This window comes from Eptatretus burgeri, chromosome 2, assembly GCF_056783735.1.
Source record: "Eptatretus burgeri isolate ZD-2024b chromosome 2, Ebu_testis_v1, whole genome shotgun sequence".
Lineage (NCBI taxonomy): Eukaryota > Metazoa > Chordata > Myxini > Myxiniformes > Myxinidae > Eptatretus > Eptatretus burgeri.
The window spans coordinates 137,384,410-137,403,467 of NC_140962.1; the positions used below are offsets into that span (position 1 = coordinate 137,384,410).

The following is a 19,058-nucleotide window of genomic DNA, read 5'->3' on the forward strand; positions in this document are numbered from 1 at the left end:
CAAAGGGAGTTTGACCAGAGGAGAGGTCACAGACCTGCCTGTGATGTGAGAGCAACAGACTATGCACTTCAGCCTCATCACGGGAGATTCAAATAATGTTAAGAGGTTTAGATTTCACAGAATCTCGGAGAGACACGTATGATGCTGGAACACCAACTGATAGCGGAGAGCAGTCCTCCGTTAAATTATGGACAAAGGCCTTGTTGGCTGCACTGTTGCAATTATTTTGTTAACTGTGGTGCAGTGCTGCCACAATTACTTTATATCATGTAATAGTATGATATATATTGCACCAACAGTGTGAGGTACGCAATAGGTAATTGAGTACAATATGGCCCAACTCCCACCAAAGGATGGATTAAAGATAAAATCCAACCCACACGATGCTGTGAATTAACCTTGTTGTGGTTTAGATCAACCAGTAAAGTTTTAATGACCAATCCACCAATTTTCCACCCTCGCCACACGCAAGCATATTTCCAGACTCTTCCTCCTATCCTCCCCACTCCTCCTCAGCCACTTTGTCCCAGAATGTTGGGATGCCTTTCAACGTGACATTTCTGGCCATTAAATGACAAATTCCCACTTTGACCTAATGGGAACACTGCATTAGCAGCATAAGTGCATCTCCAAGAATAATGAAACCAGTAGCGAGATAGGGCTTTTAAGGCTGGCAGTTGTGCTTTTGAAGCAATCACCCATTTCCAAGTTTACCAGCGCCTTGAGATGTATCCAGAAGAGTCACTGTGCTGCTGGTGGTGGTGCTGGTTGACTGGCTCACAGTGGGTAGTGGTGCTGCTGCTGGCTGCAGCATCAGCGCTACAGCTTGTTGTTGATGCTGTTGTTGCTGCTGCTGCAATGGTATCTGCTGGAAAATTAAAGGAAATTTACAAGAGGCAGCAGACCTCAGTCGGGGCAATGTGCTCATCAATGAGCTATCGAGTCTGAGCTGCACCAGTTGGCAAACACTATCTGCATGCAGTAGGTGAGAGTGCTGTAATGTGGATATAGTGCAGGCATGAAGGGTCAAATGGCCTTTTCCTGTGTCGTAATTACGCAATTATAAGTTATGTAGCAAAGATGTAAAGTAGTGCGGCACAGTACTTGAAAGCCCATTTAGTAATTTGCAATGCAATCTGCTGGGCAATGCAAAAAATTAAATTACACCGTCATAACTTACTCGAAAAAGAGTCATGGCAATGATCATACAATCAGTCACTGCTACGTTGTTAAACTGCTTGATGAAGTGATTGATAAATTAAATAAATAGACGGTGTCCTTGAACAATCAGGAGCACCAGAATTGTGACACCACAGTGGGATTGAACAAAAGATTTCTGCATCGCAGATTGTATGGTTCCACCTCTAATTCCCGGTCGGCCAGAAAAATCCAATTGTTAAAATGGTATTGTTCTACAATAGAGAATTTGTTCTCATGAAATTAATTATGAGGACTCATGGGCACTCCTGCCCGGAGGGCACGAGTATCCTTCTTGGCCCACCAAAATTGGGAAATGTGCTGTGGCACATTCTTGGAAATGCACTTTTAAATTTTTGAAAGAAATATTATTCATCACAACATATCATTGTCCACATCATAATTTTGAGAAGGTTCCAATGCATGATGAAGAAGACAAAGGAAAATGATTTGTAATAACGGCCAACACCAAAGGTGGCGCTATTTCCACCACATGAACATATGCGTGCAAGCACGCACGCACACACACACAGGCAATGCCAGGTCCCTCCTCCCACCGCTTCCCCTCCCTCATCCCCTGCTTCCTCCTACTCCACCCCCCCCCCCCAAATTCTCACCTCCACCCTTCCCCTCTCACAAAGAATTTTTCACAGAGTGTATATTTGAATAAGTTAGCTAAGGTGGTAACCTTTTTTTTCTGCAAACTCTTCTTTCACACTTGAGACTTATGTTTTTGGATGAGCAGTAAAATTACTTTTAAATCTATGTGCAGGTGGTGTTTGTACGATTTTCAGTTTTTGAATAATTAGCGATTTGCACATTTGAGGCCACGTGATTCTTTCTTCGCCGATATTACCGATCGTTGTAGCGTCATAATTGGCTGTTATTTTTCACATCTGATCCCACATTTTGATGATCAGCTTTCACCATCTCAACAATTATATGGGTATCCAGGTTGAAATCCAACAAAATTTGGACTTTGTATAAACCATTGCAGATATGGATGTACCCTTGGAGATGGCGACAAGTGGTGGCTTGTGTGTTTACAAGTTATGAATTGTGAGAATGAATTTTAAAACCATACCCAGGGGTTTCCTTATTTTTTGGAGTAGGAGGCTACCATTAAAAAGTAGCAGGTTACCATCACCACGAGCGAAGCGAGCGCAGCTGTATGGCCAGGGTCCAGGGCCCAAGGCGGGCCCTGGAAGCCGGAGGATCCTAGATGGCTGGAGATGCATTCTCGCATGATTTCTGACATGAAATAGTTCTCATATTATCATGCTGTTGGGGTGGAAAACTCCACAAAAACAGGTGGTTAGGCCAATACTGGATGTAGTTGCATTAACATACTGACTGACTGACTGGTTGACTGGTTGACTGAAATTCAGCTATACCGTATAGTTAGTTCAAGCAACTTTTAAACAGGGTTCATTAATTTAAGGCCATGGTTTAGGGCACACCAAGGTGTCTGGAAGATGGAGTATCTAAGCACTTTAAAAGAGAGGCATTTTAGCAACATTTGGGCCATACCTTAGTTCTTAATAGGGAGATGATACTGCACATGGTGGAGTACAGTGAGCAATCTGAAGTAAGTGTGTTACATAATAATAATAATAATAATAATAATAGTGTAGATGAACTAGCATTCATTAAGGAAACCATATTCCATTTCACTTCTGTGAGTGTTCAGGGTTTGCTGTATGAATGCTGTGAGCACGAAGGATAAGATTATTATAATAATGTTGGGTAAAATGCGCAAACCAAACTATTAACACTGCAAATTCTGTATACATCAGGATTTAAAGTTTGATTGAAGTAATAGACTTATAGTGATATTATTTAATTCCAGTAATCAAGGAAGTGTGATATTTTTGATATCTATACAAAACATTCTAGGAGTTATACTCATCTTGCATTTCTGCTGTCAAACCAATGACAAACTCATATACCAGTAAACATTATTTCAATCAATCTTTAGTATGAAAATCAAGTCCTTTGGGAATCTGAGTACACTATATATATATATGTTTTATAGAAAGAAAAATTAATTCATAAATGAGATTTCACATTCAAAAAGTTTATTAGATATTTTTGTGCTGCAAACATTCTACATCCTCAACTTCTACGCTTTTATCGAAATACTAATTAATGTGTTTTCGTCTCAGATTTCAAAACAGGGGGTGTAGAGATTTTGTGGTGACAAAAAAAAAAAAAAAATTAGAAAAATCGGCGCTGAAGTAGGCGGCGACCTTTGACATTTTTTCTCCGAGTAGACGGCTGCGGGTCGCCGGTAACTGGCTTCCAAGGAAACCCCTGCATACCTATTAAGGTACATCATGGTAAGAAATGTGATCCTATAAAGTTTTGTCGCAAATAACCTCACCAAAATCAAGAATCACCAAAAACCCCCTTCTGGTGAAACTACCAAAATCAAGAATCACTTGTCACCTTCACTCTTTCATTCCTCAATTTTTTTTTCCACCTTTGGAATAAACTCCCTCACTCTGTTCAATCCCATTCTTCCCTCCAGGCCTTCAAAACAGCTGTTCACCACCACCTCTTATCATCCCCCATCCAAATCCTCGACCTTTATTACCCCCTGTTAATCCACCCCAAACCCATCTCCTTCAAATTTCCTGCTTTCCTTCCTGAAAGTCCCTGTAATGTCCATGTTGTATACCCCGTGTTCCCCGCCCCATCCCTCTCCCTTCCGTAGATCTTCTCATGTGTCTGTTCCCCACTGTTTTGTGCTTCCCCCTCCCACCCCTCTTGTCTCATACTCCCTTGTTATACGTTCTGTGTGTTCACTCTTATACGAACCTTGACATTGTTTATTAAAAAAATCCCCAAAAAACCTTGCAGCTCAGAGGGGTATCATCACAAGCAAACGTCTCATTCGCTTTTATATAGAAGATAACATCGCTCCAAGCTCCTAATTTGAAAGCTATAGCACCTACAATTTTTTTTTTTCTATACCATGTCGAAGCTTGTGCAAAAGCTAGTACACAGAACATATAACAAGGCAGGAGACCAGAGAGGTGGGAGAGGGAAGCACAAAATAGTGGGGAACAGAGACAATTGGAGATCTGTGGAAGGGAGAAGGATGGGGCAAGGTACATGAGGTCCAAAAAAACAAGATGGACACTACAGGGACTTTCAGGAAGAAAAAAATGGGAAATCTGAAGGAGGTGGGGGTTTGTGGTGGATTAACAGGGGTAGAAAAGATTGTGGTTTTGGATGGGGGAAGATATTAGATGGTGGTGAACAGCTGTTTTGAAGACCTCGAGTGAGGAGTGTGATTGAAGAGATGTGGGAGTTTGATCCAAAGGTGGTAAAAAAAGAGGAACGAAAGAGTGAAGGTAAGCAGTGATTCTTCATTTTGGCAGTTTTACCCGAAACGTAGGATGCTCAGTCAGCGACTGGCTTTGGGGGCCAGCTTGGAGATGTGACTTTCCCAGGAAAGATCGTGGCAGATAGTGAGGCCCAAAAGCTTGAATGAAAGGACTTTTTCAAGGGGATTGTTGAGAAATAAGATGTGTGGGGGGGTGGGGGGGTTCCAGATGGTCTTTTCGGAGAGACATAATGAGAGTGTGAGATTTGTTAGGATTGAAAGACATGTACCAAGTGTTTGACCAGCTTATGATTTTATCCAGACCTGCAGAGTGAAGAGGCTGCCTGCCGATCAGAGGGATGAGAGGTGGTACGGCAGAGGGTGGAGTCATCAGCAAAGAGATAGAGGATAAAGGGGGGGGGGGGGGAAAGAGGATAAACGAGACTTGAGAGAAAAACCAATGTATACAGCGATTTGCAGGTATGAAGATCAGGCATTCGATGATGAGTGAAGAAAGTGAAAAATAAATTTTGAATGCTTTATCATATGGAAACCATTGCGGAAGGTTCCAAGTCAAGGCATACTTTAGCAGGCCGAAACAAAATGGTGGCTTAAGACCCCATTGAGGTGAAAGCAGGCTGACCAAGATGGTGCACCGCTATCTTGGTAAGGCTTTTTTTGGTTTTCATGATGAACACCCTGTTAATTAATTTCAAAAGGGGTTTTTAAAATTACCCAAATACATAATTTTCATTCATGCAATCCTGTGGAGTTCCCTTAGTATGCATGCTAAGTTTCGGACAGCTAGGTTTCATGGTCTTCGAGTTATCAAAGAGACCATTGACACACATTCTCTTTTATTATTATTATAGACTAGCAAATACCACTCGTCGCTTCACTGACAGGAATACCAAGGGGTGGGGGGGAGGGGTAAGAGAGACAGAGAGAGAGTGAGAGAGACAGAGACAGAGACAGAGAGACAGAAAGAGAGAGAGAGAGACAGAAAGAGAGAGACAGAAAGAGAGAGAGACAGAAAGAGAGAGTGAGAGAGACAGACAGAGAGAGAGTGAGAGAGACAGACAGAGAGAGAGTGAGAGAGACAGACAGAGAGAGTGAGAGAGACAGAGAGAGAGTGAGAGAGACAGAGAGAGAGAGAGTGAGAGTGACAGAGAGAGAGAGTGAGAGTGACAGAGAGAGTGAGAGAGTGAGAGAGACAGAGAGAGTGAGAGAGACAGAGACAGAGAAAGAGAAAGTAAGAGAGACAGACAGAGAGACAGAGACAGAGAGAGAGAGAGACAGAGAGACAGAGACAGAGAGAGGACCTGGTGCCTTGATAAGAGAAGAACCATCATCTCCGTGCCTCAACACAGAGCGCCGTTTCCTGTGTGTTTTGTATTTTATGGCAATGACCCTGCTTCACACAGGGTAACAAAGGTTTCATAGGCTTGTATTGTGTACTCTTGAATCAGATTGTAAGGACAACTGACTGAATTACAACAGTGACTCGGAGATCGCAGGTACGGGAGGGCAGAGCTTCTGCTGCTCTGGATTTTTGTGATTCTTTTCCTACTTATATCTTCCTTCTTTATCTGCCTCTACTTCTTCCTTTCTTCTTTGTTAATTGCTCTCCTTATATCTTCCTTCTTTTGTCTTCCTCTTTCTGTCTTCCTTCTTCAGCACTGAGGATTTCACATCACATTTTATCACGGTGTTTGACTTTTTTAAATCCTTTTTTTATCAACGTTGCATGTTTATCCATGTGGTGCCATGACTCCCTCTGAACCCCAACTCTCTGTCCTCCTCTCCCCCATCCCCTCCACCTGCTCATAAAAGTGAAAGGGTATTCTTACATGGATATTACATGGATTCTTACATGGATCTTACATGAATCATCATGGGGGGTGGTCCCATGTACCAGAATTAGTACAAGATTGAACAAAATGGGGTACATTAAAACAACACGTTCAAACATAATAGCAATACCACCCATCGCTTTCACACAGCATGTACCATTTTTAAAGAGATTTTAACATGGGCTTCCCTTGAGGAATGCAACTCCAGCTACGGGTGCCACCCTGTGTACCCGCTCTGGAGCTAGAACTCCCCGAAGCGAAGGTTACATTTTAAACATTTGTCAGATTTAACTATGACAACGGAACACACGTTTATAAATGTACTTCATTTACTTTATCACTTTAACATTGTCTATTTACAAAAATGACAACTGCTGTTAAAAAAAAAATTAAATTACACCGCTCTCAACTTTCACCATGGCTTACAAACATCAGTTGATAAGGAACGGCTGGCTTGGCAAGCGATTAGCGATGGAAACAGTGATTTTAGGAATGAAGATCAGTGATCAGCGATGTATACAGTGATTCATAGGTATGAAGCTCTATCGTACAGAAACCGTGACGAACTGTCGTGGGCTAGCCAAGGGTCAGCTTGTTTTTTGTTTTACTTTAATAAGCCCATTAATTATCTTCAAAAGGGGTGTTTAAATTTACCCAAACACCCAGTTTTCACTCATGCATTCCCTTGGAGTTCCCTTGGTATGCTTGCAAATTTCAGGCCACTAGGTTTCATGGTTTTGGAGTTATGGAAGAGGCACACACACTGACACACTGACATTTATTATAATAGATATCCTTACACTGGCTCAGATCCCGTGTGAGCTCGTCTCATATACTTGGATGGAGCTTTACCTGCCCTGTGCTTGGTTGGAGAGTGATTGGTATTGGTGTTGTTGCCTGCAGGGTCAAAGTGCCAGGAGGAGGCTGCAATGCAAAAGGTGCACTGTTGCTCGTGACAATGGTGCTGCTATTGCTGCTACTGCTGCTGCTGATGCTGCTGCTAGTGCTGGTTGTACTGCTGCTGACTTGCTGCACCATTGAGGTAGGTGGCACATGAATCGTCTGTAAAGGCTGAGCCATGTTGTTTGCTTCTGGATGGTGTGGGGAAGAAGAGCAAATCCTGATATCAGAAGAAAAAAAAAAAAAAAAGGACAATTACTTTTACGTAGACAGGCATCGTAGCTCATTAGAGAGTTACATTTGCTATTGTACATGTCTAAATGCAATCAAATCTACTTCCATGACCTCCATGGTTTCCTACATTCTTGTGGGATTTGCAGGCGAATGTGTTTTTGCCCAAGTCTTTCAACGACTGACAGGCCAGACCCAACGTACTGTTGAAGGTGGCAGGAATTTGTAATTTGTTTAGGGTGCCGATGATAACTTGCCCACTCTTCGCAAAACAAACTGTGGGATCTTTAACATCCACCAACTAATGGTAGCAGAATGGACACCCTGCTTTATGTCAACAGGAGGGATGGCGCACTGTGATGCATCACAATATCTGTGAAGCATCGGTATGACAGTTTATAGGTCAGCCCAGAATGCAACCCAGACATGACAGCTCAAAGGTAAGTGTGCTCTTCCTCTGCACCATCCTGTTGGATGTCAAATACAATACAATACTGTATAATGGAATCGACCGATCTAGTGGGTGTGGACTCATGACACATCCTATGCTTGGGCATAGATGTGAAAAGGAACATATTTCCCATCACCTCTGTGGAATGCCGTGCATGGACGATGCACCCATTTTACTAGCAGGCAGCAACCTGTGTACTGTGCCCTCCTCCTCCCCTACCCCCACCACACCCCACCTGATTCGACTTTCATCAACAAAAATGGCAAGCTTGTTGAAATTTGCATATTATCAGATGCACAGTATGGTGATGATTGCTTGCCACGGACATCCATATGAAGGAGTACCTTCAGGGAAAGATGTTTTTAGTGAGCAAGGTTTTAAGATTTTCTGTGCTGGCTACGGGCACGTCCAAAAAAATTAAACACCAAATGCATCGGAAAGCTTCAACCTCGATGGGACCAATGTCTGTCCAAAATTGGAGAATACCTTGAAACATAATGCAAGTAGCATGCCACCAAATTCAATCGAGCATCAACACAGTGTCATCAAAACTTGTAACTACACCAGGTTGAGACCCACCGATTGAAAGTATCTGGTGAGCGGACGTTGGAAATCTGAACACTGTTTGAGCGGCACTCTGGGTTGAAGATCCACTGCATGTACACTGTGAGGACAAGGCAAGCTGTGGTACCAGTGATCCGAGTGAAACAGTTGGAGTTCCTGCAGGGAAGAGGGTCCCTGCCAGGTAGAGGGAGATGGCAGAGAGGGATGGGGAGCAGAATTGATTTCTCCATAACAAGTACAAAGAGATAGGATCATAACTTGAACAATCAGGGGCACCAGAACTGGTTTCCTTGATCTTTGCTGCCCTTGCCTTAGTGTTGACAGCAAAAAACAGAATTTCATAATTTGGAAGGATGCAATGGAGTGCAAGAGATAAAGGGTGGATCGAGACAAGACAACACTGATGGTTAGTGGCAAAGGAAGGAGAGTGGGAAAGGGGAGGGCACCTCCACCCTGCTGTTGGCATTTTTCTCTTCTCCTTCTGCTGTTCCTTTTGTTATGTTGCGTCCTGATCCATTTTGTGTTCTAGCTCTTCCACCTTGGCTATGAAAATCAATCAATCAATAAAACACACATGACTATTTTCCAAGACTTATTGTACCTGGCATCACCGTCAGACTGCTTGGCACAATAGTAGCAGTGTTAGGTGTTGTAGTGCTCTTGTTGATGTTGTTGCTTCCACCGACAGTGGGGCCCAACACTGAGCCCATGTAGTTGGTGAGAGGAAATCCCGGGCTAGAGCCCAGCTGCACAGTAGAGATGGTGCCGCCAGGTGTCTGCAACGCCCCTGGCACACTGCGTACGGTGACCAGCGCTGTGCGCATCACCTCCTGGTGATGAACCACCACCCAAAAGTCAGAAAAAGATTTCGAGGTTTCACTTAGACAGTTGTTAGAAAATTGAGCACCAATACTTTTGAACGATTTTATTTTCATTTTTTGCAAATTTAACTGGAATTTTCTTTTGCAATTGTTCATGTTTACACCTTGTGGGACATCCATGCTGGCTTGTGAGGTTTGGCACAAGACAGAAGAGAGAAAAAGGGGATGCAGGAACATGATGGCCCCGAGTCCTACAGCTAAATAATTACATGGCAGAGCAACAGTGTCTCACGCCCGGAAGACCACCCAGTTATTCGAGGCTGCAGTCAAGCCAATCCCTGGATAGAAACAAAAGTGGCACCATGAATGTCCTAGGTTAGCCGTATACCTCCCACCGAACCCCTCCCTTTTGGCCCCTGATCACAATCTGATCTGTTTGGAAAGGCAACCACCAAGTATGAGTTAAAATTGTTTTCTTTGTTGTGGTTTCTACTGAAAACCACCAAGTTGCAAGATGGACTCCTTGTTTATTGCCACAAACATGTCAGCTTTGCACCAAAGTAGGAATTCAGCCCAACTGTCCCTAATGGTTCAAGTACGTATGTAGGAAACCGGGTAGGAGTAAACAGCCATATGTTCAGATGGTACATCCTAACTAGCGGAGTAATGCGGGGGTCAGTGCTAGTTCATGACCACATATAATAATAATATGTGGAGTGGGCACAAGCACAAACACGTCTGAAAGTAATGGATCCTCATGTTTAATGATACAAGTTAACTAAACAAAATCTCGTAAATACACATCGTCCCACATCACATGGACCTTCTTCCTCTTTTCTTCATTTCATTTTTATTGGTACTTTCAGAGACTCATTGCCTTTGCTCATGCAATTTTATATTCTTATGCTTTTTCACAAGTTTCCGATGATGGAACGCGCCGTGCGGAATCTCCTCCATCTTGCCCTGAATTACAGAGCTTCTTAATTATATTTGGAGAATTGTTATGCGATGTATGGTACTGTATATGTATATGTATAAGATTAGGATTATTCATTTTTAAAAGAAGAAGAAGGCGCTTCCAGCCAAAAGTAAACTGGATCTGCTCCGCTAATTTGAGGAATATGCAAGAGCAGACTCGATCTCAGGTGACATTTCACCCACTTCACAGCCCGCATCCTCAGGCCAATAGACCCTGAGCCTCAGCACGTGTCCGGTTTTTATTTTCCATACGACCGCTCATTTCCGGTCATGTGCTGGTGCTCAAGCTGAAATGAAGTGCTTTTTTTTTCTTTCTTTCTTTGCATAGCATAGCATGGGTACCTCACGAGTATATATTAGCTGAGGTACCCGGCGTTGCCCAGGGAAAAATCAATGAAATACTCTAATAATTAAAATTGTGTTGTTGACAACAAATCATTACAGCCTCAACATATTGTTACGAATCTGGCAGCTATGAGCACTCAACATTCAGGTCCCCGTAGCTCAGTTATTTCATTAAGTAAAATGTGGATATATAGCTCCCTTACCCCTATGTCTAATGGGAATTAAGTGTACGTGTGCTGTGAAGTTATTTTATAGAGAGGATTTTTACCCCAACAACAACCCCAACAACAACGGCATCCTCCCTGGCTTCCTTCCACCATCGGCCTGATGCGCATACGTGCCGAGCGCCTGTGGGCGGATTTCCATTGGCAACTGACACATTGGCTCCGCTCCAGGGTCGAGCAAGACGTGTTGCCTTCCGCCAATGGGCAAAGTGCGAGCAACGTACGCCGCGTTCCAGCCAATGTGGAGGCACGTCGCCCGAAGGAGGAAGAATGCCTCTCAGGGGGGACGGGCCGCGAGGATGCTCGCCACGCCCCCCCCCCGGACGAATCACCAACGGCGAGCGGATCGCCGAGACGAACCGGCCAAACGGAGGCGAGTTGCGTCGGGGCGGGTTTCCCCCCCCCCCACCCCACGTGTGTGTGTGGGGAAGCATAGCCAAGCTGTCTAATCTGTCTGAAGGGTGGAAGGGTCAAAGTGGTGTCAAGGTCGAAAGGGACTTCAGGGGTGAAAAGGTCTGAAGGTTCTCGGAGTCTAAAGGGTATCAAGGGTCTGAAGGGTGAAGGGATCTAAAGGTGCATAAAGTGTTGAAAGGGTCTTACAGGTAAAAGTGATCTTTGAAGGTCTTCAAGTTCTTAAGGGTCATAAACGGTCCTATGGGTCTTCAAGGTTTGGAGGTCTGAGTTGTCTTGGGGGATCTTAATTGGTCTTCATAGATCTAAGGATCTCAACAGTCGAAAGGTTTAAAAAGGTACATTTCAATAGTAAGTAATTAATAGATGTACATGTAGTCAGGGTGCAACTGAAGTTCAAATAGTACATAATTAATGGACATATAGTCACACGGTTTCAGGGACGGATGGAGTCTTAAAGGATCTTCAAGGGGTCTCAAGGGTCTGGGGTCTAATGGATTATAAGGGTTTTGTAGTCTTAAGGGTATTAGGGGGTTTAAGGATCTTCAGGGTCTGGGGGATCTTTAAAGGCTGAGGTGGTGGAGGAAAATACCCTGAGGACAAAACCCCATGTCGGACTTGGTCTGTGTGCCAATTGTGGTGGTTGTCGACCCAGTGGTCTTTGCAAAAAAAATGTGAATTTTATTCACTGGATACGTATATAATTTCCTGCGAAATAGCTTCCTGTATTTTTTTAATCCACTTTTCCTACTGCATCAGACCCTCCACCTCGGCATACCTTTTTATTCTTCTTTTCTTTGGTAGGTTGATAAGTTGAACAGGTGGATTCTCATATACCCCAAGACTTGTGCATGTCTAAATATTTAAAATGCATGTGTATATTTCTATATTTGCTGCTGGAAGAAAACAGAAAGCTAATGGGACTCAACTAAAATGGAACACGTTATACAGCGTGGTACTCGACAATTCTGGAACTCTGCCAGGCAAACCATAATCTTTGCTTCATCCTGCCAGCAATGACTCACCTTATCTTCTGCAATCGCCGTCTCACCATCGGGCATTGCATACGATAGCTCGGTTTCCTCAAAGCCAGTCGCACTCATGCGCTGGTCACTGCCACCGTTGGGCCGTGGAGGAGAGTCGGGAGAGTTGAGGCAAGTCTGGATCAGAGCCTTGCCGCTCTCACTTGTGATCATGGGCTGCAGTTTGCGTGTCGCAAACGTGTACACGTGGCCCGTCTCACTCGCCACCAGAAGCATCACCTGTGTCCCGGTTAGTGTTGAGAGTTCATAGGCCTTGCAGGTGAATAGGTGGGCAGAGCAATAGGGAGCAGAGATAAGCAAAAACGACACATTGATGGTGATTTCAGATTTCTGTCAATCGTATGAAAGACACGGCAACTTCCACAGATATCAGGAAATTCAGAGGTTTTGTTTGCTGCATAATGACATTTTTAACAAGAGGATTGCTTTGCAATACATGTCCTGACTGGTGTGATATTTTCTAAGTTTAAAAAAAGGTATAACTCTGAAAAATTGACGAGACGCCCTGAAACTCGAAGTTGTTCTGTAACTTATCATAATAAAGCCATGTACCAAGTTTCAGTGAATATGTTAAAGGGTATGGGGGAGGGGGGGGAAGTCTGATCAACCACAGGTGGGATGGACGGACAGATGGAGAGCAAACCTATGGTGCCCTCCAGTGAAACCGGTTGGGGACTAATAAAAGGGGTCATCTATACATGTGGACAATACAAAATGGAACTTTGTCTCAGAAAGTAATAACAAATTTCCAAAATGATATGTCGATTTGTAAACTTAAATAATGCCTAAAATCACTATAATATTATTACAGCCACAGCTCCGTTCCGGTTACCAGGTACAAGTCCCACGGGTCATGTCAAATCAACAGCAACCGCCGGCTAAGTCCACAGCCCCGAGCAAGCTCTCAGGCCTGTTTTACTACACTCATTGGGACCGCGGAATTAACCCGAAGAAGCGCCTGTGACCTATCAAATTTGGCTAAGCAAACCGTTGGGTTGTGAGCGTGGTTTGAGGAAATTTGAACCACTCTATCAAAAAACTATAACCACCCTAAACCACCAAATGAGACAGCCAGACCAAGAAGATTCCACCCTGAGACCAGGTATATTTAAGAACAAGCAAATATTCAAGGGAAGGATTACATGAATGAAGCGACAATAACTAGAAGGGCACTCGGCCGAGTGCATGCCTCTGCCAGACTGAACAAAGTTTTGTATGCCACTGATAGGCTGGATCTACATTCGGACCTCAACCAAAATCGAATCGGCTTGTCTTGTCAACTAACCAATTCATCCACCAAGTTGCCATCATCCATCGACAACCTTTTGCAATACCATGCTATATATCGTTTTTGACCCCAACGTTGGCCCCACCCAATGTTAAATGCAGATCCGGATCTTCACCAAAATCTAATCAGTTTGTCCTTGTCGCACACCGAACCTGTCCACAAAGTTTCATCCGGATCCGTAAACAACTTTTCGAGATATCCTGCACATAAACAAACACAGATAGGGGTGAAAACATAACCTCCTTAACCTTCGGTGGTGGAGGTAATAACAAAGCATAGCCAAAGGTTCGGTGGGGAGTAGAAACAACAGGAGGGCAGCAGGGAAAACGAACGTCAATTTACACATTTCATATCTAATATGGCGACACATATCTAACATCACAATTAATTACGTTACTCTTCTTCAAAGCAAATACGAAGAAACAGCAAACGTTATAATAAACAGTTTTACCACACCAGGAGTCATTCCCACAACAACATTGAAGCATGCAGACTTTTAAGATATATTATAATCTGTTTTGTGTTTATCACAAACAATTATTTTAACAGAGATACAATAAATGAATGTGCATAAAGTTGATACTTTATTAATTTCTGCCATTTAAGCATGAGTCACATTTGCTCGACGGCTAGGATACGGCGGCCGTATCCTGAAATGACAAAAACGTGCGGCGGCCGCAGAGTTTCTGAGGTGGCCTCAGGGTGGCCCTACGCCGTATGGCTACCTTTTACAGGCCGTAGGGGTCTCCGTGGAATTAAAGTGCAGAGTTATAACTTTTTTCATTTCTTGGTTGGCCATAGCAATTCGACAAGCCGTAGCCATGACGTAGATGTGTTCCACGTCGACCGTACGTAGGGCGTACGGTGGACTTGCGTTATTCGTGCGTTTTCCGTAGGCTCTTATCAATGAAAAATGAATTTTGCCAACCCCCAAAAAATTACGGAGGCCGCACTATTTCCATGTTCGCCTTAGGGCCCCCCTGCGGTCGCCTTGCGGGCACCTTGCGTCTGCCTTGAAATTTCTATGGCCGCCGCAGGAACGCCCTAAGGTCACCATGCAACATCAAATCAAAGACCGTACTGTATCCCCAAGTTTTCGGTCTCCACAATTTCTAAATACCCCGTGCGGCTACCCAAAAAATAAAAAACATATGTGACTGCTACATTGCGTGACCGTGGAAATTTTGCGGCCGCCCTATAATTGCTAGTGGCCGTAGATTTTTTAGACCCTCGGCCGCCGAGCCAAAAGTGACTGAAGCATAAGGGACAGTAGATTTAAAATATAATTGTCAGTCACACATGGAATGGAGATTCTGAAGCCACGTGGCAAAAAGTTTTGCGGTCTGGCAAAATGAAGATGAAACTTTTTGGCCTAAATGTAAAATGTTACAGAATTGCACAAACCCAACCCAACACAGCACATCACCCAAAGAACACCATCCCTACTGTGAAGCGTGGTGGCGGCAGCATCATGTTATGGGGATGCTTCTCATCAGCAGGGACTGGGGCACTTGTCATGAGAGAAGGGAAAATGGATGGAGAAAAAACACAGAAAAATGCAGGAGGAAAACCTGCTGCTCTCTGCAAGAAAGCTGAAATTGGGACGGAAGTTCACCTTTCAGCATCATGACGACTCAAAGCACACAGCCAAAGCTATACTGGAGTGGCTAAGGAACAAAAAGATAAATGTCATTGAGTGACCCAGTCAGAGCCCCGACCTCAATTCAATCGAAAATCTGTGGCTTGACTTGAAGATTGCTGTCCACCAACTCTACCCACGTAACTTGACTGAGCTTGAACAGTTTTGTACAGAAGAACGGGCAAATATTGCCCAATCAAGGTGTGCAAAGTTGGTGGAGACCTATCCCAACAGACTCAGCTGTAATTGCTGTCAAAGATGCTTCCACCAAGTATTAACTCAAGGGGGTGGACACTGATCCAACCAAGATATCCTAGCTTTGTAATTTTTAATTAATTTTCTGAAATTTGTTGAATTTGTTTCTCACTTGGAAGTTGTGGGTTACGATGTGTAACTAAAGGTGGAAAAAAGTCTGATTTAATGCAATTTAATTCCAGGCTATGAGGCAACAAAAGGTGAAAATTTTGAAAGGGGGTGTACACTTTCTATCAGCACTGTACGTCGTGTGTTATCGCCACTGCAACTACGACGTTGTATTAACAGGAAATTACAGGAACTCAACACTTCTCATCCATAGACATTTCTCACATTGCTACATTTCCGTAAGTCCGACGCATTCAGGAACAGAAACAAATCTGGTTAACCATTTTGAAATTGCCACTCCTTTGTCAAAATGCTGAACATTATGTTTGAAAGACGATTCGAATTGCAGATTTCGCACTCGCAACGGCAGATTAAAAGTGCCCGGCGAGCAGAATCGAGTCACTGTAAACTCACGCACACAGCACATGCGAAAAAAAAACACTTAATTTCGCATTCAGACGTCATCTTAAAAGTCACGTATTGTGTCTGAGCACCGTACTGCGTGGATCCTTCAATTAAAATGTCCAAGATCAAGCATCTTAACGGCACAAAATTATGATTTCTTGAATTTAAAGTGTCAAGACATGGATAATATCAAATCAGTAAGGTAGAATGGTGTACACTCTTCTTAAAACAAATGGTCTTTTGAAACGAATAACAAGGATTGCTTAAACAACACTTTCCTTTATTTTTTTATTTTTAAATTAAAAATCCTGATTTTTGACACTCCAACTGCCTGATGGGCTCATAATACCACTCAAATAAATATAATACCATATTTGCTCGATGTTAATAAATCAATGTCTGGAGAATGTGTTTTGATTCTTCCACATCACTTCAAAGGTAGAAGGGCAATAACTGTAGAACAAGATGTCAATGTAATCATCAAATTTTCAAGAGTTTTTCTCGAACACAGCTATTGTCCGACGGGATGGTCCAGAGGTAGGACACTTATTGTTGAGTGGTCTCATCTGGTATCGATACCTGACCTGACTTTAAGCTGTTGGATTGGTGCTTCGCAGGTAGCGTCGCTTCACCGGGTGCCGTCCTTCGGATAGACGTTAGGCGGAGGACTCGTCTACTCGTGCTAGCAGTAGTTGGTTGACGTTAAAGATCTCATGGTGTCTTTTGACGAAGAGTCGGTGAATTAATAGCTGGCACCCTGAACAAATCACCAATCCCTGCTCTAACCTACAGTAAGACACCGCTTCAGCAGCACAGCCATGCTCCCCAGCAATGATGCAGACCATCAGCAACACGCTCCATGCAAATTAATGAATGAATTACAGCTCCGGTAGCTTTCTAACTTACACAAGTCTGGCCTTTGGGCATCTCCAATTCCTCTTTCCATTATTATGCTTTTGAATACCTGTGCACTTCTCATTCTCTCTTCAAGTTTCCTGCAAGAGCATGAACTTTGTTTCTCACCCGGTTCATAGTTTCTTTGCGATGGAAGATTTGAACACAAAATTCTCCAACCATTGAGAGCACACAATCATGAAACATGAAAATCAATTGAAAATTAATAGGCCAACCTTTTTCATGATTCCAGTCTTTCGTTTGCTGAACGTTGTGTACCGTCGCAGCTTGTTGTTAATGAACTCCATCTTGATCTTCACTCTGCCCCTCGTCTTTTTCCCAGGGCGAGGAGAAGACCCCGATTGACCTGCTGCAAAACCGGCCGCGTGGGCGAGACCGGATCGCCCAGCCTCGTGGCCGTGACTACACTCTTCGTTACTCTCCACGCTCTCCGCGTCACTCTCCGACACAGGGACGTTAGCATTCTGCATGACTGCAAAAAAAGCTGGAGGGGGGGGGGATAATAAAAAGAGGAGATAGACCGATAAGTAAATTAAGATGTGGGATGAAGAACACAATCATGAGCATTGCTGCCCCCTCCTTCCTTGAAGAACACACTCTTCACAAAGACGAAGCAACAAAAGGCTTGAACTGTTTTAAATGGTACAATCAAACATGTTCATATTGTTATGGTCGCCCAGTTTTCAATGACGGACACGCCGCCAAGCGGGTACAGGATGAGAAGATGTCCGTGTGCGCCGGGTTAATATGGTGCGAATTGGCGTCCCAGTACGCAACGACCGTGGCAAAATTGTTGACAAGAAGGCTGAGTGGAGCCTGTCGTTGTCAGCTCTCTGTGATTGAGGCGCGTAAGCGTGGACCCAATTTGTCTGTTTCCCAGGTGAAGAAGCCAATGTATGCTATGAATCCCGCTCCTGATGACCACACATGTCAAACGGGGATTTATTCACAGAAGAAGAAGAGGAAGGAAAAAAAAACAGCAAATCTGCTCAGCAGAGATCACAGACAATAAATAAATTATACACGACATGCCCCAAAACCACAATGACCTAAACAATTATGCCTTGTCGAATTCACTGGAGGAACACGGGACTCACAAGGAGATCGACGAGACAAAGAACCTATCCTGCGTGGCACTGCTCATGCATGTGCTGTGGGTCCATCATTCGTCATGGACTCACTCAACCCAGTCGGCCATTGAGATCCTGCACAGGCGTGCCGCAGATTGGTACTGGTTTTGCATCGCTGCAGCTCATGTGCCTCCGTCTGGGACCTCTTGTGCTCTCTGCCCCAAAGATCCCACTGAAAAACTTGTTCGTGCACACCGCTCCAACAACAAACCCCCGCAGTCAGGTCACAAACTAACCAAGCTAAACCAAAAAGAAGAACTTCACGCATGTGGCCTGCACTTTTGTAAAGTCCCCATGGGCCATCACCAGACTGAATGAATCATGCGTGGGGCATGCACATTGGTAGATGCAGTCATCCAGGTCTCCATACGTGCATTGGTTTTTAGCCTGCTTGGCAGCCAACTGCAATCGCACCGTGCTCATTTGCTGTCACTGTGAGAAGAATTTCCATTTAAAGAAAAAATATCACAAAGGAGGAGGTTTCAGTTGGGAAAGATGTTGTTGGAAAAGGCAGAGCTTAGACACAGACACTTGGGTGGGGAGACTACAACAGAACATTCTCAACACGTGTTACCATGATGGGAATTATGCCACAGTTACGCAAGCATGGATTAAAAAATAACTATCCGAATCGATACCCCATTTTATCCCCTAGACCAGATACATTACAACAAGCCGTTAGGCGACATGGGTGGTCGCTATATAATTGCATACTAGTCATACAGTTTTTGACAAATCGGGCTGAAATTTTTTGAGAAAGAGGTTGATTATAGTACGCATGAAAGCCTGGAAGCCGATTTTTGATTTTCGAAAAAAATATATACATAAATATTTTTCGGATTTTTTTCAAAAATTTCAGTCCCGTTGCTCGGCAACGGTGGCGTCCATAGCAACGGCGCTCAAAAACATACAACTAGATCCTGGTATGAACCAACCAGTCAAGTTTCATCAAGATCGGTTGACTCCTCT

At 43.8% G+C, this 19,058-nt stretch overlaps 1 protein-coding gene across 6 annotated transcripts in view; it reads right to left on the bottom strand.

The window, feature by feature from the left end:
- Nucleotides 1-19,058, bottom strand: part of LOC147033253 (uncharacterized) — a 34,018-nt gene that overhangs the window by 5,678 nt on the left and 9,282 nt on the right. For 4 of the 6 annotated variants that reach the window (XR_015055506.1, XM_085871419.1, XM_085871416.1 and 1 more), the window contains exons 2-7: nt 17,175-17,443; nt 12,332-12,601; nt 9,129-9,357; nt 8,543-8,701; nt 7,234-7,472; nt 715-868 (exon numbers count right to left, since the gene is read on the bottom strand). Coding sequence is in view for 5 of the 6 variants with exons in the window: in XM_085871419.1 (XP_085727545.1) it covers nt 715-868; nt 7,234-7,472; nt 8,543-8,701; nt 9,129-9,357; nt 12,332-12,601; nt 17,175-17,429 (1,306 nt within the window). In the remaining variant the exon portion in view is untranslated. The remainder of the gene's footprint in view (nt 1-714; nt 869-7,233; nt 7,473-8,542; nt 8,702-9,128; nt 9,358-12,331; nt 12,602-17,174; nt 17,444-19,058) is intronic. The other 2 variants (XM_085871418.1, XM_085871417.1) reach the window with 2 other exon arrangements.